Source organism: Balaenoptera borealis (assembly GCF_965194805.1).
Source record: "Balaenoptera borealis genome assembly, chromosome: 2".
Lineage (NCBI taxonomy): Eukaryota > Metazoa > Chordata > Mammalia > Artiodactyla > Balaenopteridae > Balaenoptera > Balaenoptera borealis.
Genome location: NC_138867.1, coordinates 164482505 through 164507553, shown reverse-complemented (window position 1 = coordinate 164507553; position 25049 = coordinate 164482505). Strand labels below are relative to the sequence as shown.

Genomic DNA, 25049 nt, shown 5'->3' with positions numbered 1-25049 from the left:
ATAATGATAGCAAAATACTACAACCCACTTGGATCAAATGAGTCTATGAATCTTGCAGACATAACAGACAAACACTTTCCCTATAGTAGAAAGCCAACTAATAAATGTATAAGGAATGATGGAACTAGAAAATTACCGTTTGGCAACTATCATTATAATGCCTGCATCATGCAAAAATCAGTAGATGCTGTAATGAATGAATTGGTGTAATTTTACGGAGTGACATAAAATTTACAAGTATTAATGTACCCCTCCACAAGATATTTATTAATTATAAAGGGAAAAGTAGTAATTTTACAGTGGAGAAACCTGACAGACACCACCTTAACCAAGTGATCAATGTTGACATCACCAGTGGACATCCCTGGCGGTCCAGTTAAGACTCCGAGCTTCCAATGCAGGGGATGCGGGTTTGACCCCTGGTTGGGGAACTGAGATCTCGCATGCCAGCGGCTAAAAAATAAAAAAATACATAAATAAACATCACCAGTAACTGGAGAAACTGACATTATGTGTTTCCTGACATGATGCACTGAGAGGAACTCAGCATCACATTTGTATTATTCCTGCCAAAAATGTTTAACCTGAATCTAATCAGGAGGAAACAAAGACAACTCAAATTGAAGGATGAAATAACTGACTAGTAATCTTCAAGACATCAATGTCATGAAAGAGAAATAAAGAGAGGAACGGTTCTAGATTGAAGATCAAACAGAGAAGGTAACTGAATGCAATACATAAATACATTATCTGGGATTTTCTTTTCTTCGATTGTTGGGACATTTGGTGAAATCTGAGTAAGTTATGTCAATTTGATAATGGTATTATATGAATATTAATACCTTGATTTTGATAATTGTATAATGGTTATGTAAATGAATGTCCTTATTGTTAGGAAAACATAAAGTGAAATATTTTGGGATGTAGGGTCATGGTGTCTACAACTTACTCTCCAACAGTATAGGAGAAAGAGAGACAGAAGAAAAAAGAATAAAGACAATGTGATAAAGTGTTATCATCTAAGGAATCTGGTGAGAGGCCTATGGGAATTATTTACAGTTTTCTGTAAGTCTGAAATTAAAAAGGGCAGTGGGGAACCTTGAAAGTAAAATCAAAAAAAAAAAAAAAAAGGAGCTTATTAGTGGGAATGTAAAATGGTGTAGTGGCTCTGGAAACCAGTGTGGTGATTCTTCAAAACATTGAAAATAGAATTACCATATGATCCAGCAATGCCATTCCTGGGTATATATCTAAAAGAACAGAAAGCAGGATCTCAAAGAGATATTTGCACATCTGTGTTAACAGCAGCATTATTCATAATAACTAAGGTGGAACCAACCCAAGTGTCCATGGACGGATGGATGAAGAAAATGTGGTATATACATCATACAATGGAATATTATTCAGCCTTAAAAAGGGAGGAAATTCTGACACATGCTACATCTGTCAGAACATGGTGAACCTTGAGAACATTATGCTAAGTGAAATAAGGATACAATACTGTATGATTTCACCTTTGTGAGGTATCTAAAGCCGTCAAATTTATATTAGCAGAAAGTAGACTGATGGTTGCCATGGGCTTTGAGGAAGGGAAAGTGAGGAATTGTTTAACGGGTATAGACTTTTTTTGTTTGTTTGTTTGTTTTATAAATTTATTTATTGATTTTTGGCTGTGTTGGGTCTTCGTTGCTGTGTGCGGGTTTTCTCTAGTTGTGGTGAGCGGGGGCTACTCTTTGCTGCGGTGCGCAGGCTTCTCATTGTCGTGGCTTCTCTGGTTGCAGAGCACGGGCTCTAGGCGTGAAGGCTTCAGTAGTTGTGGCACATGGGCTCAGTAGTTGTGGCTTGCGGGCTCTAGAGCTCAGGCTCAGTAGTTGTGGTGCACGGGCTTAGTTGCTCTACGGCATGTGGGATCTTTCCAGGCCAGGGCTCGAACCCGTGTCCCTTGCATTGGCAGGCAGGTTCTTAACCACCGCGCCACCAGGGAAGTCCTAGAATTTGTTTTGTAATATGAAAAAGTTGGATATCTGTTGAACAACCATGTAAATGTACTTAACACTACTGAACTGTACACTTAAAAATGGTAAAGGCCATACTTTTGATGTATTTTTTTACCACAATTAAAAAAAAATCTCTAAATTAAAAAAATAGAAGTTAACATAGTGAATGATTTACAGATGAAATTATATAATATATGGGGAGGAATAAAGGTTGTAGATGAAACAAGACTGAGTCTATGTTGGTGACACTGAGGTTCAGGGGTTAGTATGTAGAGTCATATTATATCAATCTTCCTACTCTTCTGCATGCTTGAAATTTTCCATTAAAAATGTTTTTAAAATTTCTCCACTTAAGACTTCATAAGCTGAAATTTAGATTCTGTGAGACTGTCCCATATCTTTACTCAACTTTATTTATTCATGTCTTTTGACCATTACTGAGCTTCACAATTAAATGGAGAATTAGAAGACAAGAACTGTGTTTAGAGATCTCCAAAGATATTTAGGGAGGTGTCAAGAAAGTGGGAATCTCCAGCACAAAGAAGTGCTGCATGGTTCAAAAGATAACTTTTTAACGATCATTTTTAATATTCATGATTAAGAATAAGAGTCATGTACAAGAGCAAGCATGGTTGCAGAATGATCTGGACCAGTAACTTGTATAAATTAAGCATGGAGCTAAATTCTGCTGATGGCTAAATTAGGAAGGAGCAGGAAGGAAGGAGGAAATAGTTGGGAAGAGGGCCTGTAGTGGCACCGAAGTCTCTGGGAATCAAGTAAGAACATCCAGGGGAGATCACAGCGGGCACATAGCATGTTCACTAGTCCTTCTGTCTCTATGAAACCTGGAGTCGACATTTATGGCTGGTTTATTAAACTAGGAAACTTTCAAGGTCTTTTCAGAACCTGAGCCTGCAGCTGGGGGAATGAGGAAGAGGAATGAGATGGATGATGATGGAGTGCTGTGCTTGGACCAGGTTGTGCAGGGCCTGAAGCTTCTTTCTTTCTTTCTTACACTACTGATAAATGATTATATTCTCATCATAACAGTGAAAACTACATCAAATTATTACTGTGCAAAACTGAAATTGCCCTTCGGTCTAGCCTTCTGCTCCCCACCCCCAAGGGAACCCACAGTTTGCAGCGCATCTTTCCTTTCTCTTTTCCAGGTTATAGTTGACTTTCAAGTTTCAAATCAGAAAGAGAAAATCCCAAAGTCCAGATCCAATGGTGGTTCTCCGGGCCCCCCAATACCCTGTGTTTAAATGTCAGAGCGCCTTTTACGCTGTGCTGTCTGGCCATTTCCCATCTGTAGGCCTCTTAGGTTGTATTCTCCCCGGCGCCAAGGCTCGGTTTTACTGTATTTTGGAGACTGTTTACTCAGGGTGACAGCGGCAGGCTGCCTGGATAAATTAGGTCTGCCTTTCCCAAGCTGGTTCATCCTTAAGGGACATTTAAGGGACCCAGCCTCCAAGTAGGGACCCAGTCAGGACACACAAACTCTGGCGGTCTGAGCTGAAGCCTCACCGAATGAAAGGAAGTGCTTAAAAAAATGCACGGAAACAACACGGCCTTGTGGGAAAGGCCCTGGACTTGCAGGAAAGATGCAATAAAGCCGTGGGACTTACTGTCATTTCTCCAAGGCTCATGATAATGGGCTTCATAACACCCGCCTAGCTTAGGAGAAGAAACTTTTGCAGAATGAATCAGGGGCCAGGTTGCGCAGCGACCACCCCCTCGGTGCTCCCGAAGCCCGGGCTGCCAACCTGCGGTGGCCCTGTACACACTATGGTCACTTTCTCCAGTCCGCTTCGCCTCTAGACCCTGCGGGAGCTGCGCCCTGTCCTGGTGTCCTGGAAATGCATGCTGCTGGCCCGGAGCGAGGAGCGCGGCCCTGGCCTCTGGGCCCCTCGGGCTGCGCCGCCGTCCTGCTGCCGCCCTCCTGTGGCCGCTGCGAGGCGACCTCCGGCCGTCCTGCGGGCCTCCTCCCTCGGCCGGTGACATCACCGCATTCCCGTCCCGGCTCCTCCCGCCTGCAGCCGCAGTGACAGGCGAGCCGGGCCCGGTGGCGGAGAGGAAGTGCGGGGCCGCCGCGCCGAGCCCGTCCCCGCCGAGGCCGGCTCCCCCGGGCGGTTCGGGTGACAGTGTCGCGGCCGCCGGGCGCAAGGCGGGGCACGCGCCGGGCAGAGCCGAGCGCCAGGCGGACGCTTCAGCAGAGACGTGGGGAAAATGGCTGATGACTTTGGCTTCTTCTCGTCGACGGAGAGCGGGGCCCCCGAGGCGGCCGAGGAGGACCCAGCGGCTGCCTTCCTGGCCCAGCAGGAGAGTGAAATCGCGGGCATAGAGAATGACGAGGGCTTCGGGGCACCTGCTGGCGGCCAGGCGGCCCTCGCGCAACCGGGACCCGCGAGTGGGGGTGAGTCAGCCCGGTGGCCTGGGGGTTGGGGGTCCTGGGGCTCGCACCCGGGGTACCGGGTGGAGTGAAGAGGGCCTGCTACGGCCAGCCAGGAGCAGGCCTGGGGCTAGTGTGTGCCTGACCCGGACCTGGAGGAGATGCGGCGGGGGCGGGAGGATCTTTTGGAGATCCCCATCTGAGGCCTTGCTTGGGGCTGTGGATCTGGTGGCTCCCAGGATAGAAATTCGTCATGACATTTCATCCCCAGGCCAACTCCACTATTGCCTGGCTCTGGAATCCAACACAGCCCAGGCTTGAGCTTCCCAGTAGGCTGGCTGTCCCAGGTTGAGCCCTGCAGGTGTGGGCAGAGCCCCAGATCTCCCTGCCCCTCAGACGTAGCTCCCTCCTAACAGCTGGGAAAGCAGGGGACGCTGGGTGCTCCAAGAACTCACAGACCTTCCCTGGGGAACACCTGCCATCCTGCAGTCACTGGTCTAGGCACTTTTCTTACATTTAATCATTTCATATGCATTGTTAAACCCATTTCAGAGATGGCAAAACCGAGGCTCAAAATGTACACTACTGAAACAACTAGTAAGTGGCAGAGTGAGGACTCTAAACCATTTCTCTCTAACTCTAACTCTTTCCACCTGACCGCACTGTCTTCCATATGCCAGGCTCTGAGTTAGACACCAGGGTGGGGGCAGGAGCACAGGGGGCTTCAGTCAGATGTGGTCCTGTCCTCCTGGGGTTTGTAGCTCAATGGTTTTCCAAAGGTGGTCCAGGACTCAGGATTTGGGGCCTGGTCCTTGCAATACTGTGTATATCAACAATGTTCCTGCCCTGGTCCTGCCTGAAAGGGCAATTTCTTAAAAGTATCTAGTAAAAAAGTAGATATCACTTTCATGGGTACCTCCAAAACAGTGCTTGCTTCTTGTTAATGTTGTCATTTTGGTAGGAGTTTATGGGCCTGTTGGAATAAGTGGTACCTTACATATTTTAAAAAAATGTTTACAAGTAAGGATCCTTTTAGTCATGTTTGTATTCATTCAGCATTTACTGAGCACCTACTGTGTGCCAGGCCCAGTGGGGATACAGATATGAATAAGACAGTTCCTGTGGCTTGAGGAGCTTGAAGCATCTCTGTATCCTCTTGGTATGAGAAACATAACAAGCCTTTTGTAACGTATAAGAAACTGGAGGCCCAGAGAGCCTGAGTATCTCGCTCAAAGTCACACAGCCATGAGTGACAGATCTGGGACTTGATCCCAGGCTTCTCAACTGTGGGCTCCATGCTCTTTCAAATGCTGTGGCAGTCACCCTGGGAGGTGATGAGATGTAGAGGTAGGGAGGGGGGTCTTCTGCTACCCAACCAAGCCAGCAGTGGAGGACTTCTGAAGAAGCAGCAATTCCTAACACTTCAGCAGGACCCTCACACATCCCAGCGAATTCCTAGGAAATGTGGGCCCACGTTCACGTACCAGTATTCATTTGTCCACATCTTCCCCTTGAGACCACCAACTTCCCCAGTCGGGTTGGCCTGGGAGAGGCCCTGCTGGGAGAGCCAGTATCAGAACCACCTAAGAGAGAAGCAGGTAGAAGTCAGGCAGAGGGCTGCAGAGGTGGCTGGGGGTTGAGCAGGCTGTGACCTCTCCCAGGACAATGGGGCTCCAGGGGTTTACAGCCTGGATGAGAGGTTCCCTCTCCGGCAGGGGTGGTGCACAGATTGGCCCCAGACCTGAGGTGGCAGGGAGAGAAGCAGGGACATGGCCCTCTGAGGGTCTCCCAGACTCACAACCACTAAAGCTGCAAATGCTCAGCTGCTCTGCTGAGTGGGGCATGGGGATCCAGGAGGGGTTATGGGATGGCGGCTCAATAGGTAGCCAGATAGGATGGAATTGATCTGCTCCTCCTAGGCCTAGATGGTGATGAGCAAGTAATCCCCCGAGACCAGTGATGAGTGCCAGAAGTCCAAATGAGGGGCGGAAAATGTGCCTTGGGCTGCTGGGAGCTGGGCGGAAGCTCCCGCAGCCAACACCAGTCATCACTGCTGAGTCTCGTCTCTTGAATGATGCCCCTGTGCTGAGCGCACTGACGTTGGGCTCCCAGGTACCCCTGGGGAGACTGTTTAGTGTAGGCCTGAGCCTGAGCCACTTTGAGTCTCTCCTCTGGGGCTGGAACTAAGGCCAGCCTGAGCAATGGATACTTTGTTTCCATTCATCAGCCTTGGGTAGGGCCCAGGAGGTGTGTACATTTTCACACCCAGATTTCTAAGCACTCCGCCTGGCTCTGACCCTGACTTGCCCAGTCATTTCCTGGCAAGCCCATTTCCCCTGATGGGCCTCAGTAACCTCCCAGGAATGTTCTGGACCCTTGTCTGCCTCCATTTCAAAAGGGGTCAGGGATCTGAGAGAAGCAACACCCATGGGGTTATCCTCGGGACTCGTATCTGCCGCACTCCTGTTGTGCCGGCTTCGGACCGTGGACACGTGATTATCAACGTGCCATGGGCTACTCATTGTGGGGACAGAGACTTGTAATTCTGTGTGTGGCTGTGTGTGGATTCCCAAAGAGGTTAAGCCTCATTCCAGGGGAACACTCATGGGACTGAGAGACTGGGGCACGGAGACTTTCTGAAGGCCAGGGTGGGCACCTGTGGAAGAGGGGCCTGAGACTGGGACTGGTCGGGGGGGCGGGGCCGCAACTTCCCCTCCAGAAATGCCAGGCACACAGACCAGCATCATCGTGAATGGACCCTGGTAACGTAAGGCCCTGCTAGAGGAGATGCCCCAGGAGAAGAAGCCACTTTGCAGAAGATGTTGCCACTGATTTAGGGGCCAGGCCACCCATGCAGGAGAAACCCCATCTGAATGAGTAGGGAGGATGGCTGACAACGGTTGGTCAAAATCAATCACTGTTTGGCTGTGAAAACAAAGTTGATTATAATCTATATCAGCTGGGCATTATTTCCATGGGATGAAGTATCCTTCTCTTCAGTCCCCAAGCTGAAAACACTGTCACCGTTACTCACAGCTCTATCTGGCTGGTAAAGTGTACTTGTCCATCTGCGGTGATCTCGTGCAGCCTCCTGTGGGTCTTGGCTAAGAGGCATTGCAGTTTCTGAGAGTCCTCAGGCCTTGTAGATAACAGTGGGCCCCCAAAGAGCAATTCAGCTTCCATTTAGCCAACACTGCTCACCCTTAGGAGCTGAGTGGGGTACAGAGCCTGATAAGGGAGTGCATGACCTGTGGGAGGTCACAGTAATCGCATAAGAGGGTGGAGGGTTCTGTACGATATTCTGGGATACCCCAGAGTTGAGACCTTCCATCAGCACCCAGGGAAGTAGGGGAAGTAGTAGAGGGCTTCCCAGAGGGGGTGACTTGTGAACTGGGCCTTGGTGAACGACTGGATCCCAAAGAGCATTCTTTAGTGAGGGAAGTAGGAAGGAAGGTGTGGGATGCGGCATAGTGTGTTTGGGGAAGGAGGAAACCAGAATAGGGTTTGTGGGAGGGACTGGTGGGAAGTGAGGCAGGAAAAATGGGCAGGGCCAGATTGTAAAGATCCTCACGAGCTATGGGCCAAGGTTCAATGTACTCATTCAACAAATATTTATTGGGCTCCTATTATGTGCCAGGCACTGTTCTAGGTGCTGGATCCCAGCAGTGGACAAAACAAAGTCCCTGCCCTCCCAGAGGGCATTCAAGTGGGGAAAACAGATAATAAGCACATACAAAAATAAGCATATCAGGCTGTGGTAGGTGCTATAGAGAAAATAACTGCCCAGGGGAGGAGGTAGGGGTGCTGGGAGATGCATGTCAGGGGTGGTCAGGGAAGGCCTCTAATAAGGCAGTGTTTGAGCAGCGGCTGAAGGGCGTGAGGAAGCAGCCCACATGGAAATGGGCAGGAGAGCTTTCTAGGGAGAGGGGACAGCACCTGCCAAGGCCCCAAGGAAGGAGCAGGCCCTGTCGGCCACCATGGTCCACGGGAAGTGGATTTCCTTTTGGTTTGTGTTCATTATATTTTTAATTAGAGGAGTGACATAGGCAAGTGTATGCTTTTCAAAACGTCAACCTTGGCAGCTGGTTTGAAAGAGGTTTGGGAGAGGGTGAAGATGGAGGCAGGGAGGCCAGTGAGTGGACAAAAACCATCTATTCCTTCTTTCTTTAATGCATTGATTCATTTGCTTATTCAACAAATAGTTTCTGAGCGCGTCCTAAGTCACAGGTACCGTGCACGGCTCTGGGGAAGACAGCGGTGAGGATAATGGACACAGGCGTGCCCCTCCAGGTGCTTGCCAGTAGCGGGGCAGACAGGCCAAAGTAGTTGTACAGGTGGGCCAGGCAGGGGGCAGAGGGCGGAGGGCAACTTTGAGGATTCTTGTTGCAGCAGAAGCCACAGGAATTTGTGACTAACCAGATGTCAGGGAAAGGGACCGGGAGGAGTCATTGTTTAGGTGAGGGCAAAATCGAATCCTTCTGGGATGGGCAGGAGGAGGAAAAATAGGCCAGGTGCTGCCTGGTGGGGGCTGTGATTCCTGCTCTCCCAGGTGGAGCCATTGCTCAAGGCACCACAGGGACAGGCAGAGACGCGCAGGCCCCTCTTCCTGAGTCCTCGCAGACCCTGCCCTGAGCCTCCAGAGCCTCTGCCTCCTCACCGGGCACAAGCTCCACAGACAGTCGGGCCATTCCCAGCCGTGGCTGAGGGGAAATTAATTTCAGGTAGGTGAGGTGCTATAACTGGCTGGGTGACCTTGGGCAATCACGTAGCCTCTCTGAGCCTCGATTTGAGAATCTGTAAAATGGGTTGATAACAACTTTGTCACAAGTCTGTGGTGAAAATCAGAGGTCATAATGGCTGTGAGAAGGCTTTGTGCACAGTCAAGGATTGAGCCCAGGTTATTTACGTAGCCATTATGTGTGCGTGTAGGGTGGGGAGTCAGTACGCACATGGACATATACAGAGGTTGCTTCGGGGGCTAATGTAAGACCCTGCTTGCTATAAGCTGAGCAATGAGTGATGCTGTCTCCTGTTCTCTTTCCAGCGGGTTCTGAGGACATGGGGACCACAGTCAATGGAGATGTGTATCAGGTAAGCAAGATTCTGTCGTAGCAGGGGCAGGGACCGACAGCCTGGGTCTCAGTAACTTTTGGCCCCCATCATGGGTAGGATTAGGGATTCAAGTTCTGTTCATTGGGATGGGAACATCAAGAGAGGTTTTTACGTGGTTTTTTTGGTCATGTCGGAGACGGGGATGAAGAATAAGGACCACAGGGATCAATGGGGTGTGGCCTCAGGTTGCCCATGGTGATGTCCAGCTTCCAGAGGGAGAGATTAAGTGGCCTGCAGTGGCATGGACTAAAGGAAACACAGGGCCCTGCACACGTGTGTGCCATTGGTGGGAGGCTGAATCCAGTGGTCATCTCCACCATGTCTGAGCATTTTAACTGGGTGAGCCTTGGACCCAGAGATTCCACTTCTCAGAATTTTCCTGAAGGAAATAGCTGGACAAGGACACCCAGATTCTTTGCAGGATAATTTTAATAGCAGACAAACTGGAAACAACCTAAGTGCCTAGTATTGAGGGCCTGGGTAGGTAAATTGGAAAACCATTCTGTTGTTAAAAAGAGCAGTCAGAGCTTTCTGTATTGACATGAAAAGATGCCTATAATATAGTAAACGGAAAAGCAGCTTGCAGAATAATATGCACAGTATGGTCCTGTTTTTTATTTTAGAAATATGTTTTCACGAAAGATCTGAAAGGATGTGTACCAACTGTTAGCAGTGGTTAGCCCCGAGCTTGTGGGAGAAGGGGGGATAAGGAAAGGGCTTTCACTTTCACTGGATTGTTTTAAAATTCTTTGTAGTGATCCTATAACACACACACGCACACACTCACCCCCCTCAAAAAAAAAACAGCTAGTAAAGATATTTCTAGTTAAAGACTGCTTCTCTCCACACTCACCTAACCCCCCTCCCTTCATACATACACAGATCATTTTGAAAGTACTTAAAGAACTTGGACCACAAATAGCATCCCCAGGACCCCACAGGTGCAACAGTCTTCACCCCCAACCTGCAGATACCTGGGGGGGGGGGCAAAACCTTCACTGGATAAACTTTAATTCCCACTGGACTGGCTCAGAGACCCTTGACTGCTGGGGCTGCAGCTGCAGGATCTCCTGAGCTCTGCTTCGTGGAGGAGCTGGCTTCCTAAATCCTCAGGGAGAACAAACAATACTTTCTTATGTAAGAGGGATGGGCTGGTACCTTACACAGGGCAACTGGCCAAGTCCGATTTCTGGAAAATTACTCAACTACCAGCAAGCTAGAAAAGTCAGTCTCTAGGACTTTAAGGGCTTCCTGTGTCCCTGGGCCTGAGAGCACCAAATAAGCAGCATTGACGCTGGTACAGTTTGGCAGAGCATTGAGACTCAGGCTGCTCCTGCCCTGGGCACACTCAAAAGGACTTGGCCTGACCCAAAAGGTCTGTGTCCTAAAGTGGCCCTGGAGCTGGAGATACACTTGGGACCGGAGAAGTACCTAGAACACCATGAGCAGGATAATTTTCCCTTTTTATACATTAGGATCTTGAGGCCTTCTCCCTCCCTGCCCCAGGCCTCGCTTTGTATTTAGTGGATCTGAGAAACCCTGGGCCTCCTCCCCAATCTCGGTGGTAACTCTCATTCTCACTGCTACCAAGAATAACCCCAGCTATGTTTATCTGTAACTCATTTCACATCTGTGCCACGCTAGCATCCTTACAGGCAGGGGAGGGGTCACAGATGAGGCGAGCCACTCAGAAGCTTAGTGGCCAAGTTCAGGTTCATCTAGGTCTCCTGCCCCTGATCTGGTGCCCTTTGTACCATCCCCTTGTTGCTGGACCGGGCAGGCCACAGCAGCCGGCTGGCGGGTGGGAAGCCCCTGCAGACTTTTCTTAGGATGGAGCATAGAGCAGGGTCTGGCTTGTGCACCCCAGGCTTTCAAGGGTCCTGGGCAGAACTTTCCTGCTACCTTTCTTAATCTTTTCTGGAAGGCTATGGGCCACTAGGGGGTCCAACTGTGAACCTGATCCCCAACAAGTCCTAAGCATAAGCCTGCATCCCCGTTGAGCTACTTAGAGGAATCAACAGCTCAGCTCAGCTTAGCTTTAGCTGGTCAGTCCCACAGATCGGTTATGCCTCATCCTCCTGGCTGTCCCTGGAGTCACAGCACATGCTCGGCCAGCATGGCCCCCCAGAAGCCCTTGTGGTGGTATCCAGTGTCCAGCGGAGGGGGTCCCTCGGGAGAGGAGTGCTGGGGAGCTGGGCTGAGACAAGCCTGGCCCTGACTGTAGCCTGTGGCCTTTTGGTCCTGGCCATTCCTGACCCCTTCCCTTTCAAGCTTGGGAGGGGCTCAGAGTATTCCTGCAGCCCCTGGTGAGCCCTGCTGGGCTGCCAGCCCCGCTGGCGGCTGACCTGATTTCCTCACTGCAGCAGTCAAGTGATTAAAGAGGAGCCCGGCTGTGGCCCTCCCGACCTCACTGCTCACTGGCAGGGGCAGGGCAGGAAAATAAGTCCAGAGCAGCTGGAGAAGGGGAGCCAGCAAACAGCTTCTCAGGGCCTTGTCTGCTGGCAGCACCACTATGTTCTTCCTGGTTGCGGCGATGGTGCAGCGCGAGCCGGCCTGCTGGGGGCCTGCCACAGGCTATGGTGAGCCCTGCAGCTCTGCCACCTGTGCATGTGCATGTGCACGTCCGCTACAGGCTACAGGGGTCGCAGGGCAGTTATCACATTCAGGCCCCATTTTGCACCCTGAGTGGGTTGTTGTCACTCCCAATTGATAGGTGACGAAACCTAAGGAGCCCAGGGAAGGGACTTCTTAAAGGTCGCACATCCAGTGAGTGGCACGAGGGGACTTAAAGCCCAGTCGCTCTGATGCTGTGTCCCTGTGCCCTCCACATCGCTTTGCAGGCAGCCCCTCATTCCTTCATTTAGTCAACTCGCATTCTGAGTGCCATGCGCTGTGCTCAGGGCCTCGGATGTAGAGGCAAATCCCATGGATGTTTGTCCTCAAAGAGCTCAAAGGACAGAGACCTGAAAATCATGCAGGATGGCAAGGGCTTGGGTGTGGGGCTGGTCTCAAGAGTTCTTACTATGCGTCAGGCACCACCCAAAAGCTTTATGTGGATTAACTCATTTCATCCTCCCAACACCCCTACGATGTAGGTTCTGTCATTATCCCCATTTTACAGATGAGGAGGAGGACACACAGGGAGGTTTAATAGCTCTGGTTGCACAGCCGGGAAGAGCTGGGACCTGAACCAGGTTCAGGCGCCAGGCGCTGCACTGAAGTCAGAGAGTGTGACAGGGACGGATGCTGGAAGTGGGTTCCAGGCTGCCCAGGGGCATGTGGGTGGTCCTGGCTAGTGGGACAGCATGTGCAAAGGCACAGAGGATAAGACACGCAGTCTGGGGCTTGCCTGGAGCCTGGCATCTGCTGCAGAGAAGGGTGTGCTGGGGGAACCTGAAGAGACCATGGGTGCAGGGCTGCTGTGCCTGCAGGCGGAAGGGATGGGGGTTGGGGGGGCGGGCACAGCTCCCAGCCAGAGCCTGTTACTAGGCCGTGCTGGTGGAGGACGCAGGCCCAGCTTGGCCAGGCTTTGCGCCCAGGGCCTGGGCCACGGCCACCTCTGGGCACAGCATGCTTGGACCACACCTAGCAGTGCCCCTGGATGTGCAGTGCAGCTGCTCTAGGCTCCCCACCCCCACCCAGACCCAGAGAAGCCCCAGGGTTTCTCAAGCTGCTCCTACACCCAGACTGCTCCTACGCGGGGCGCTGCACCTACACGGGGCGCTGTGGTGGGCTGCGGCAAAGGAGTTTGGATGGAGTCAGACAACCTGCGCTTCATTTCTGGCTTTTCCCAGCCGGACGGCTTTGGACTAGTCACTGCTCTGAGCTGGATTTCTCATTTGTGAAATTGGGATTAGAAGCCCTGCACTGCTGCCTCCGCAGGTCTGTTGAGAAAAGTGCTCTGTAGCCCTGGAAGCTGCTTCTAAATCCCTGACCTAGCCACTAAGCGAGCCAAGGGGGGTACGTGTGTGGGTGTGAGAGAGACAGACGGTGAATGGGGCGTGGGGCAGTGGGAGGAGGGGGCGCAGTCTCCAATCTTGGGATGGTAGACTTATCAGGGAGACCAAAATCACGTGACACAGAAGTAACTTTGGTCCCTATTGCCTGTGTGGCCACATGTGTGGCTATGTGTGACACCCAGGAATTCAGTTTGAATTCTGGCCCTGCCATTTCCTGGCCGGGTGACCTTGGGACTTTGGAGCTAGACTTTTCCTACCTGTAAAACAAAGATAATGAAACCCACCATGTAGGGTTGTAAAGACCAAAGAGAACCGTTTAATTGCAAGTTCTCTGCAAGTTTTAAAACGCTGTAACCTGTGAGTCTTAATTTTAGGGCAGTCTTGATGGAGATGGTGGGTCCTGAAGGACACCGTGGGATGACTTCTGCCCAGAGGACCCCCTCCAGCCCACCTCTCCCACCCCATCTGCTCCACACCTGGTAGCATTTCTGTACTCAGATTTTTCCAAAGGCACCGGCCTCATGTGGTCCTTAAGCTGCCAGCTCTTGGTCTGAAATGCCCTTTCCCTATCTCTTCCCAGCCTACTGTGCTCCCAGGCTAGAAAGGTCATGCCCTCCCTTGTCCCCACTCTTTTCATGACCCGTGTTATGCATGTACCCCAGCCATGGTCGTCATTTGTGAGGGACTCCCTTTGCCAAGCTCCCGGATGATGGGCTGTCTCGTTCATCCCTGACCCCAAGCCTGAACATCTGTTAATTCATTCAAGTAATGCTCTTGAAATCCTCCTACAGCCAGGCCCTCCATGTTCTACATACTATACAGAGACAGGCAGTCTCTGTCCTCATGGAATTCACTTACTGGGGGGTGGGGTAGGGTGGGGTGGGGAGGGCAGATGGTAAACATGTAAACAAACCAAGCTTTTAAGATATCCTGAGTGCCAAGAAGAAATAAAATGTAGCACCTGGATAAACACGTAGGAAGTAAAAGTAACTGCATTTGTCTGCAGATGGGACAGTCTATAGGATTGGGCAGAGGTCCTGGTAGCCTAGCCTCAGGACAGGGTTGTTCCCAGAACTGGAAAGGTACATCCGTGATCAACTCGTGTTGTCCAGATTAGGGCCCTGGAAAGGTCCCTCGAGATGTCTTGAGAGACTCTCTCAGTTGAAGTGTAATGCTGGGCAGGAAAGAGGAATAAGGACAGCGCCCCAACTGCCCCACCCAAGGGTGGGCCTGATCCGAGGAGCCAGGCTGCACCTCTCCGCCCTGGGCCTGCCCTTCCTTCTCCCCAAAGACAGCTGGAGATGCAGCCCTGATGTTCCATCTGCGTGCTCCTTCGCCCTGCTGCCCACAGCCCCTTGGGCAGACGCTTACCCAGCCCTTCCTCTGAACCGGGCACATGCTGGCCCCGGGGTGGGGTGGGGTCTTCATCCACACGGCCACTGCTTACTGAGCACCAGCTGTGTGCCCACAGCGGGCACCACTGGACAGATGTTGTTGGGTGGGGAGAAGATTCTCTGGTACTCGTGACAGTTTTGATGAGTGCTAGCAGGAGGAGCACAGGGAGCAATGAAAAGATGGGACAGGAGTTCAGAGGCTATAAACAAGGTCCCGTCCTGCCCACCGGGAGCTCGCGGTCCAGCGGGGAGACACCCGCAGTAGAAGGTGAGGGTGTGACAGGGAGCACAGAGAGGACAGGGTGTGAAATCTGTTTGGGGGCTGGGAAATATCCCAGAGCTGGTGACCTCTGAGCTGGAAACTCGTGGGGTGGAATAAGATTTCATCAGCTGGAGAAAGGAGGGAAGACAACTGAAGGCCGAAAGCACAGAGGAGACAAAGGCGGGCAGCATGGGCGTGTGGGATGTGTGCAGACAGGAATGCACGGGGCGGACAGAGCACCAGAGTGGGCGTGCCAGGAGATGGGGCTGGATCATAAAGTCTCCAGCTTTGCGAGACCAGAGGGGAGCCCCATCCTTGCTGGGCTGAGCTCTCAGCCTGCAATGCTTCAAGTCCCCACCCTGGCAGGTGGCGTGGAGAATTGGGCAGAGCCCTGGCTTGGGAGCCAGAGGACTGGACTCTGGCCCTGCTTCTGCCACTGTGTTGTGCCATCTCTCCTGGCCTCAGTTTCCTCCCCTATAAAATGGGAATGAATAATAATAATAATAATAATAATAATTCTAGCTACCATTTACTGAGCCATCACTCTATGCCAGGCACTCTTGTAAATGTCTTATAAATATTGTTGCATCAAATCCTCACAACTAGCTCTTAGAGGTACTTTTATTACTATTCCCATTTCAGATGAGAAAACTGAGGCCAGGCAATGTTGAGCAACTTGCCTGGGCTACACACATATATAGTAGGCAGTAGAGGTGGGATTTGAACCCAGATGGTCCAGCTGCAGAGTCTGAGTTTTTCGTCACTGTACAATCGTAGCCATGGCCACCCTGCCTATCTCAGGGCTGCTCGTTCACTCAGCAAATAGTTATTGAGTACCTGCTACATGCCAGGCACTGTGCTGGTTGCTGGGGACACAGCAGTGAACAGGACAGGCAAGGTCCCTGTTGCCACAGGGTGACATTCTGATGGAGGAGACAGACAATGGACAAGTAAGCATATTATAAAGTGAGGCCATTTAGGACTGTGTTATTGGGTAAATAAAACTAATAGAGTGGGGCTTTAATGATAGAAACACAGGGAACTCTCTGAGTGCCAAGAAGCGTTTGAAGTTCTTTACACTTTTTAAACTCATTTCATCCCCATATTAACCCTGTGGGGTGGGTGCTATTTTGTAGCCCATTTTAAGATGAGGAAAGCGAGGCACAGAGAGGTTGAGTAACTTGCCCACAGTCACACAAGGAGCAGAATTACTGGCAGAGGGCACAGCAAGTGCAAAGGCAGGGTACAGTCCCAGGAGACAGTGGGTATGAGGTGGTTTGAGATGTGAGGGGGTGTCCTGGTACTCAGGTGCCAGAGACGGGGGGGCAGGTGGACGGGCTGGGTACACTGCCGTGTGTTTGTGTCCTAGGAGGCTAACGGTCCAGCTGATGGCTACGCTGCAATTGCCCAGGTCGACAGGCTGACGCAGGAACCCGAGAGCATCCGCAAATGGAGAGAGGAGCAGCGGAAACGGCTGCAAGAGCTGGGTGAGGGCAGGGCTGAGTGTGCAAGCTGGGCTGGGCCCCCTGGCCCCGGGCTCCCCACTGGGTTGGCTCTCTGGGACACGGTCGGGTGGGGAAGCCTTAGGCTATATGGGGCCCTGCCCCACCTTAATGTGGGATTGGCTGAGGATGGACCCAGGGCTGCCTGCCGGGGCCGAGGGGAGAAGCAGCAGCCAGAAGCACAGCCGGCTGTGCCTCACATCCCTCCCGGAAAGCCGCTGTTCATTCACCTGTTGGGGGTTGCAGATGCTGCCTCCAAAGTGATGGAACAGGAGTGGCGGGAGAAGGCCAAGAAGGACCTGGAGGAATGGAACCAGCGCCAGAGTGAACAAGTTGAGAAGAACAAGATCAACAACCGGTGAGAGGAGCTATGAGGGTGTGAGGGGACTGTAGGGTCACGAGGGTGCTATGGGGACATGAGAGGACCTACGGGGACATGAGGAGCTACGGGGACATGAGAGGACCTACGGGGACAGTGAGAGGAACTATGGTGGGGGGACTGTCTCGAGGATGGGTGATTTGGTGGCAAGAACACGGAGGAAGGAGAAGCCGAACCCACAATGATGTTTCCTCAGCGGCCTGTGGAACTCAGCGCGCTGAACTCTGCAGAGCTGGTACGCCGTTAAGCTCTGACCTCCACACCACGACAGAGAAAAGTGAGTCTGCCAGTCAGCAGACGAGGTCCTGGGACCCACTGGAATGTAAGCCAGGCTGTCCTGGAGCCCAGTGGCCAACAGCTCAGCCTGGGCCCCCTGTGGCCATGGTTATCATGACAGAGAACACAGGCCTGGCTGGAAGGGAAGAACCAAGCCGAGTGCAGGATTTTATTGCTTATAGAAATGACAACACTTCGACCCATAGGTGGCTAAAGAATAAAGGGAAATTAGTGGCCTATGTAACTGGAAAGGCCAGGGGTAAGGGCTGCAGACCCAGTGGACTCAGGCACTGAAACAAAGTTCGTCAGTGCTCACTTTTACTGTCTCTCGGTCTGCTTTCCCCTACATGGCCATCACTCTTGGGCACACACCCCTGGGATGGGGGCAAAGGTGGCCACTAGCAGCTCCAGGCTTCTGCTCTATTTTCTTGGCAACTTCAGTGAAAATAAGCCTCTTGCTCCCAACAGCTCTAGCTGAAGTCCTCGACCTGACCTTCATTGGTCTGGTGTGGGTCACGTGCCCACCCCAGGCCCAGTGATTGTCCCAGGGGGAGGGACTCTCCCATGGTCCAAGCTTGGTCGATAGTCCCATTACTTGGGTTGTGTGTGGGGTCTGGTCCCACCCAAACCACAGGGATTGAGTGGGGGCAGCTGAGGCTTCAAAGGACAATCAGGATGTCCTTCCTGGAAGAAGGGGGACAGATGTTGGTCAGGAAAGATAGCGGAGGCCCACCGGAGAATACCTTGCAGAAATGGTCTCAGACTAGAGACTGCCAGCAGCCCCTGCCTCTGAGGCTGTGCACTTCAAGGTACCAGACTTGCCAGGAAGGAAAAGGCTGGCTCTGGGAAGCCACCAGCTGGAAGCTGCTGCATGCCAGGCCCTGGTTGGGCACTGGGGAGGCCGAGCTGAGAAGGACCCAGTCTGTGTCCTCAAAGAGCAGAGGAGGGAAACACACGGGTACGGCTGAACTCACCAGTAGGGCCCTCTGCAGGAAAGCTGTGGAAGCAAGGGATGTGGGTGGCGGAGGAACCTCTGTGTCTGGGGGCCTGGGCTTTGGAAGGTGGGTAGGAGTTCACCAGGAGAAAGAGGGCAGGGGGTGGGGGAGGGTATTCTAGGCTAGGGAACAGCATGACACGAAAGAAAGGACGTTGTGCTTGGGCACCAGGGAGTGGTGGGAGAGAGGGCCGGAATGAGGGCTCACATGTGCAGGGCCTCGGAGGCGAGGGGCGGGCAGACACAGGCGGTGGGGCACCACTGAAGGTTTGTAAACAGGGGGACTAATATGATAGGGCTGAGTTTTAGAAAAGGCCACCCACTCGGGTGGGTGGAGGATCCCTGCTCTCCTCTCAGGACTGTGGAGAGTTGCCGAGCCTTCCAGAACTATGCTTCCTAACACGTCTCCAACTGGAGGTACTAACGCTGTCTCTCTTTCTCTTTAACCCTCTGCCTGTCTGTCCATCTTGCCATCCCGTCTTCCCCCACCTAACCCCCTTCCCTCAAGGATCGCCGACAAAGCATTCTACCAGCAGCCAGATGCTGATATCATCGGCTACGTGTACGTGTCTCCTTTGCTCCTCTGCAAGGGCCTGTGTGTGGCTGGCACAGTTTCTTGAGTCTCCCCCTTGTGGGGTATAAATGAGTATGGCTGGGCCTGGGGCGATGATCAGAGCAGGAGGTGAGCCTGAGGGCTGGGTACAGGCACCAACCCTCACCTCCATCCCTCCAGCAAATGTTTATTGAGCATCTTTGAGACAGCTTTGCTAAAATCCAGGCAAAGAAAAGAAAGGAATGTCTGGCCATCACCAGGTGAGAGAGGCAAAGGGCAAAGCAGCCCAACTCCCTACTTCTGAGATGCCTCTTGGAGGGGGGAGGTGGAGTGAGTCTTCTGTTGAACAAAACAAACACTGAGTGCTGGTGCTGGAGTTATGAAGAATGCACAGCCATCCCCCGCTCCTGCCCACAAGTGCACTGCTCCTCCTTAGAACTTCAGCCTGAATTTGGTCATGAGCCCCTGCCCAGACCACCAGTGGTTCCCTTTCACGTGTTTCTGCTTTGGGGTCTAGTTGGTCCTGTGCCTGATCCAGACCAGAGATGGCAGAGATTTCCTCTTATGCCGCCCCACTGGTTGGTAGTCACAGCCTGGACGGTATGCTGGGGATTGTGAAGCCGAAGAAAAAAATGCAGTGATGAATGTGTGATGATTGCCACGTGTGTATGTGCCAAATATTTGCTGTTCCTCGCTCTGGATACGCCCTTGGCAGGCCTCTGACACTGTCTGGGCTAACGCTTCTCTCACAGATCATGGGGCACACCAGAGTAACAGCCTTCCACTCCTTCCTTCCATCCACTCTCCCATCTGTCCAGTGCCACTCTCTGGTCAGACAGGAATAAGACACACACGGTCTGTCCCCCCAGGTTGCTCATGATCAGGAGTGTGTTGTGATAAGAGCCACATGCAAGGACACGGTGGGCTCAGGGAGAGCCCGGGCAGGCTTCAGAGATCAGAGTCCGCCGGCCCTTAAAGTGTGAGAAGGAGTGTGCTGGGTGGGGATGGTGAGAAGGGAATGGCATCCTAGGTGGGAAAAGCTGCTGGGGCAAAGGCAATGAGATGGGAAATATCTATCGGCCTGCAGCGCCTCGGGCGGTGGGAATGGGGAGAGAAGGTCAGTTTGGAGCCAGTTGCAAAAAGCCTGTCGTGAGATGTTAAAAAGCTCAGACTTGATCCTGAAGGCAGCGGGGAGCCATGGGAGGTTTCAAGCAGGAGAGTGGGGATGGCAGAAGGGCATCAGCGCTGGGGAATACCACAGGGGGTTCATTGCTCCTGTTGCGCCCGAAGAAATGGACCAAGGAGCACCCAAGGGAGTCCTGAAGAGAGGAATAGTCTAGACCAGCGCTTCTCAGACTTCCATGTGCCTATGAATCACCTCTTGTCAAAATGGAGATTCTGATTCAGAAGGACTGAGGTGAGGCCATGATTCTGCATTTGCAACAAGCTCCATGGTGATGCTGGTGCTGCTGGACCATGAACCCCACTTTGAGCAACAAGGTTAGAGGGGAGCCTCTTGACCCAGAAGAGAGAGCTCCTAGGATCGCTCCCCTCAGCCCCACTGGTCAGCCAATGCCACACAGCACCTTACATTTTCTCAAGCTTGCACATACCTGCTACGTTGTTTGATTCTCAGGCCAGTGAGACAGATCAGGAAGGTGGAGGCACTGATCCTCCCTTCCCAGGTTAGGAAATTAGCACACAGCAGGGAAGCAAGATCACAAGCGAGGGGCCGGGTCACCTGATCTGGGGCCGGCTCATCCTCGATCCCATGGGGATCACCTGGAGAGCTCCCTGCCATCAGCCAGTGCCTGGCATGTGGCAGAACTGGTCCTGCTTGAGATGCAGGGGGCTTCCAAGGAGAAAGGGGCTTTAGGGACACTTGTTGGCTAAACAGGACACACACCCAGCCCTCCCCACCCCAGAATCCCTTATTGCTTTTCTCTTAATGACTCCCATGTTTAGGTTTTGTCCACTAAACTACATTTATTATACTTTGTTTCCCCATTGTTCCTTAATCAGTGGCTTCTATAACTGTCAGCCAGAACTTCTGATGAAAAACCCACCAGTTTCCATCCTAATTTGATTCTAATCAAAGGCAAAGACTCCAGTGGAGCATTCCTCAGGCTGTGGCGCCACAGAGATAATAGTCATTCTGGGCTAAAAAGAGTTCTGTAGTCAAGTATGCTTGGGATGTGGCAGATGCTATACCCATCGTGTACTCACGTTCGTGGTGCACATAAGCACATTAAAGGCTTTGCAAGTCTTGTTTTGAAGATCTTCTTTAACTGATTCTTCTATACATTTTTGACCACAACTCTTTTCTAAAGAACACTTATAGGGTCCACAGAACCCCGAGGCAATGCTGAACCAGAGACTTCAGTTAGGTGGTTAGTCAATGTCCTGCTCAGTTTTTGGAAATGTAAATAGCTGAGGTACTGCATTAGTTCCTCCAAGGGCCTTTAGGTGTCAGGAGCCCCAGTTTGGGAACTCCTGATAGAGAGGTAATGAACAGACAGTGCTGGGGCAGGGGTAGGAGGCTACTTGAGCTACAGTGGCAAGGGAAGACCTTTCTGAGGAGGTAAGGCCTGCACTCAGACCTGAATTACAAGAAGCAACAAGCCATGAACAGGTCTGGGGGAAGAGGTGACCGAAAGTACAAAGGCCCTGAGGCAGGACCAAACCAGGCTTCCTCTGATGGCAAGGCTGTTCCTGGGGGCCTGAGGTCAGAGGGCCCGGGGCTGGGGAGGAGACGTCTAGACAAAGGACCCCAGAGTAGGCCGGACAAAGCAGCCTTGCTCAGTGGGAGCAGAGCATCACTGATTCAGGGGAAAGGCAGACAGCTATGAAACCTCTGTCCTATCTCCACCTGCAGGGCATCTGAGGAGGCTTTTGTGAAGGAATCCAAGGAGGAGACCCCAGGCACAGAGTGGGAGAAGGTGGCCCAGCTGTGTGACTTCAACCCCAAGAGCAGCAAGCAGTGCAAAGACGTGTCCCGCCTGCGCTCGGTGCTCATGTCCCTGAAGCAGACGCCGCTGTCCCGCTAGGAGCCTGCCACCAACATGGCCGCCAAACAGGGGCCGGGCCGGGCAGAGGAGGAGCAGCTGCTTTGGCCAGGGGGGAAATGCCTCCAGCAGCTGCTACACAGCCTATTCTGTTCCTCGCCATCTCCCGGGGCCGGGAAGGGGAACCCTCACCCCTCTCAACTGTCATTCCCTCACGGCCCTATGGCCCAGCCCCTCACATCTCCTCTCGGTCCACAAAATTGTGACTGTCCCTCCTGATGTATTTTTTTTTCTTGGCTTAAAGGGTGTGTTGTTAACTCTTTTTACACTTATTTATTATCATTCTCATTTCTCTGGAAGCCACAACTGGTGTCAGGGCTGTTTGTACTTAGAACTTTCCCAGCTTCATGGGCTTGAGAGAAGGTAGGGCTATTTCCCTGGTAACCCAGGAGCTCCCAGCTCGCAGAGGGCATCCCAATCTGTCTATGTCTGCTGCCTCCAGCCCCAGGAGGAAAGACAACCTCTCACAGAATGCTTTTGCAAGCTTGATCCTTTCTGATCCTTGAACAAACCCGTGACATAGGGATTCTGTTGGTCTGTCATATAGCCACAGACACTCAGAGGGGAAGCAGCTTGGAGGGAAGAGGCAAGACCAGAGGTTCCCGGTGGGGGCTCCCTCTTTGCCTGGGTGAGGGGCTGGTGAAGGTAGCCTCTGCCACAGCCCTTCCTTGGGATTGGTCAGGACCCTCTCCCTCTTTCAGCTGTGCTCTTTTGTGGATTTGGGAGAAACAATCAGTGACAACACCTTCCCCTTCAACAGAGTTGCAAACAGGTTATGTTCAAGCCATTGTGATCTGAACAATGTTTAAAAATATTTAATTGCCAACCGTATTAGTTTCCCAGAGCTGCCATAACAAAATACCACAGCGTCTGGTTCAGAACAACAGAAATTTATTGTCTCACTGTTCTGGAGGTCATAAGTCTGAAATCATGGTGTCAGCAGGGCCATGATCCCTCTAAAGGCACTAGGGAAGGATCTGTGTTCCTGGGTGTTCCTTGCCTTGTACAAGCATTACTACAATCCTGAGTTCATCTTCACGTCGCCTGCTCTCTATACGTGTCTGTCGCTGTGTCCATGTATAAGGTCACCAGTCATATTGGATTAGGGCCCACCCTACTGACCTCATTTTAACTTGATTTCCTCTGAAAAGACCCTATTCCCAAATAAGGTCACATTCTGAGGTACTGGGGTTAGGACTTCAACTAATCTTTTTTTTTTGGGGGGGTGGGCCCACAACACCAACAGTTAAAAATAGTGGCCATCCTATCTAGAAGTGCCATAGTCCTCACCACTTCATATCTGTTCCTTGTGGAGGCCAAGGGTCACCACAATGTACTGCTTTACATTTATAATCTCTGTCTTACAGCTGAAAGACCATGGTGGGGGCAAGAAACTTAGCTGGCCTAAGTCATTCAGCTGGTGTTGAAACTGATGGAGTCATGGATAGAAGGAACCTGAATCTGAATCAACACTTTAGGGCTGACTGCAGACCAGGAACACCTGTTTGAGACTTTACATGAATGAGAAACTCATGAGTTGCCTCTTTCTAGAGTTTGCTCAGGTCTCCAGCCTCCTTTTTTCCTTAGCCATAAAACACTAGGTGCTGCCACAAACCACTGGCAAGCTTTGGGATTATGCTTTATGCTCTTTCTGTTACACCAGGCTGCTTCTCTAAGCCTCAGTTTCCTGGTCCGTAAAATGCATCAAGAACCAAGCTGAGATGGTCTAGATCAGTGGAGCCTTAGGTGCTCTCAGGAGGTGGGATTGGGGTCAGGAGTAGAAGTGGAGGGCAGAGCCCCCTGCCTCTGACAGAACCATGGCAGCCCTCATATGAAGGAAGGTTTTCTACTGAAAGTTTGAAAACTGTTGGAAAGATCAGTTTTTTGTTTTTTGGTTTTTTTCGTATAACATCACTGTAGAGACTCTCTACTTTTAATAAGTACCCCAGGGTGATTCTTACCAGGAAAGTTTGAGAATCAGTAGACTATTGGAATTCTAAGAGTCCCTGCAGTCTTTAGTCTGTTTTCTCCTAAAACCAAAGACCAAAAACCATGGGGGTGAGACTGGGAATGAATTCACCAAACTACAAGTGGATCAGAGTTTATTAAGTAGGGAGTGGAGAAGGTGCAGCACAACTAGAAGTATGCAACACTCAAACTGAACCGAACCTGAGATTTCTGAAAAAAATCTGTCGGTTACACAATTGGCCACTTCTGCCCCCACTGATACAGGGGCTTGTCAGGGGAGATGAGGGAATAATGCCAGTGGCAGGACCGGTGGTTGCTCCTGGAGCTGGGAACGATCTCCGCGGAGCTTTCAAGGCCAGGCCACCGACTCAGGGTCGAGATTTCAGAGTGGAGGCAGCCAGACCCATCAAGATGGCTACGACCGTGAAGCCCTGGGCGGCGATTCGAGTGCGCATCATAAGCTGGGAGCGCTGGCTCTGACCCCGGTGGAAGCAGTAGAGGCCGTAGGTAAGGGCGGCCGCTGTGCCCAGGCAGCCTGAAGAGGCGACAAAGCAGGTGGGAAGCACCCTCCCCGCTTTGGGCTCCCGCCCCCAGGGTCAAAATCTCTAAACAGCAGCTGAGGAGAGGGGGGTATGGGGTGGAGCTGAGGTGGGAGGGGCTGGCCGAAGCGGGGGTCCTTCGAGTCAGAATCGGCCCCATCTCAGCGCCCCAATCCCGTCCAGCTCCTGCTCCAATCCCGTCCAGCTCCTGCTCCAATCACCGCCCAGCCCCTCACCGCCCGGCCCCTTCGCTACATCTCTGGTCCACTCTCATTCCGGTCCCCACCTGGCGTCCCCGGTCCTCCCCGATTTCATTCCCCTCTATATCACTGTCTTCTTGGTCTACAGTACCTTTAGCGCCCGCTTGCTTACCTATGGGTACCATTGGGTTCTCGCGGGTCTTGCGAAGAAACTTTTCCTTGAAGCTTTCCGAAGTGCTGTATACACTGGGGCTAAAGCCCTCAATGACTGGGGGCTGCGATGGTTCAAAGGGTGCCTCCGGAGTGACAGGGCGAGGAGTCGCCATGTTTTCGGCTACAGCCTTAGGAGAAAATCGGACGCTAAACCCCGCCTCCTGATGAGGTCATCAAAGAAGGCGGGGAAAAGGACTTTGCTCAGTGTTGTACGCAGGTGTAATCCCTCATGGCACTCTGGGAG

The 25049-nt window shown here is 51.9% G+C and overlaps 2 protein-coding genes across 5 annotated transcripts; one reads left to right on the top strand and one right to left on the bottom strand.

Annotated features, from left to right (window-relative positions):
- Positions 1–240: 240 nt before the first annotated feature.
- HIGD2A (HIG1 hypoxia inducible domain family member 2A) lies at positions 241–25045 on the bottom strand. Of its 3 annotated transcripts, XM_082381602.1 has the most exons (4): positions 24765–25045; positions 5874–5972; positions 1216–1250; positions 241–453 (listed from the first exon to the last, which is right to left on the bottom strand). In XM_082381602.1, the coding sequence occupies exons 1-4, from the start codon at positions 24916–24918 to the stop codon at positions 349–351; spliced, it is 393 nt and encodes a 130-aa protein (XP_082237728.1). In that variant the 5' UTR covers positions 24919–25045; the 3' UTR covers positions 241–348. The 3 variants fall into 3 exon arrangements, with proteins under 3 accessions (XP_082237728.1, XP_082237729.1, XP_082237730.1); XM_082381603.1 differs by lacking the exon at positions 1216–1250; XM_082381604.1 differs by lacking the exons at positions 241–453; positions 1216–1250; positions 5874–5972 and adding an exon at positions 23971–24388 and having other exon boundaries at positions 24765–24973.
- Positions 4005–22142, top strand: CLTB (clathrin light chain B). 2 transcript variants are annotated; one of them, XM_082381598.1, is made up of 6 exons: positions 4005–4413; positions 9434–9480; positions 16486–16603; positions 16865–16976; positions 18776–18829; positions 21696–22142. In XM_082381598.1, the coding sequence occupies exons 1-6, from the start codon at positions 4227–4229 to the stop codon at positions 21865–21867; spliced, it is 690 nt and encodes a 229-aa protein (XP_082237724.1). In that variant the 5' UTR covers positions 4005–4226; the 3' UTR covers positions 21868–22142. The 2 variants fall into 2 exon arrangements, with proteins under 2 accessions (XP_082237724.1, XP_082237725.1); XM_082381599.1 differs by lacking the exon at positions 18776–18829 and having other exon boundaries at positions 4012–4413.
- Positions 25046–25049: the final 4 nt, after the last annotated feature.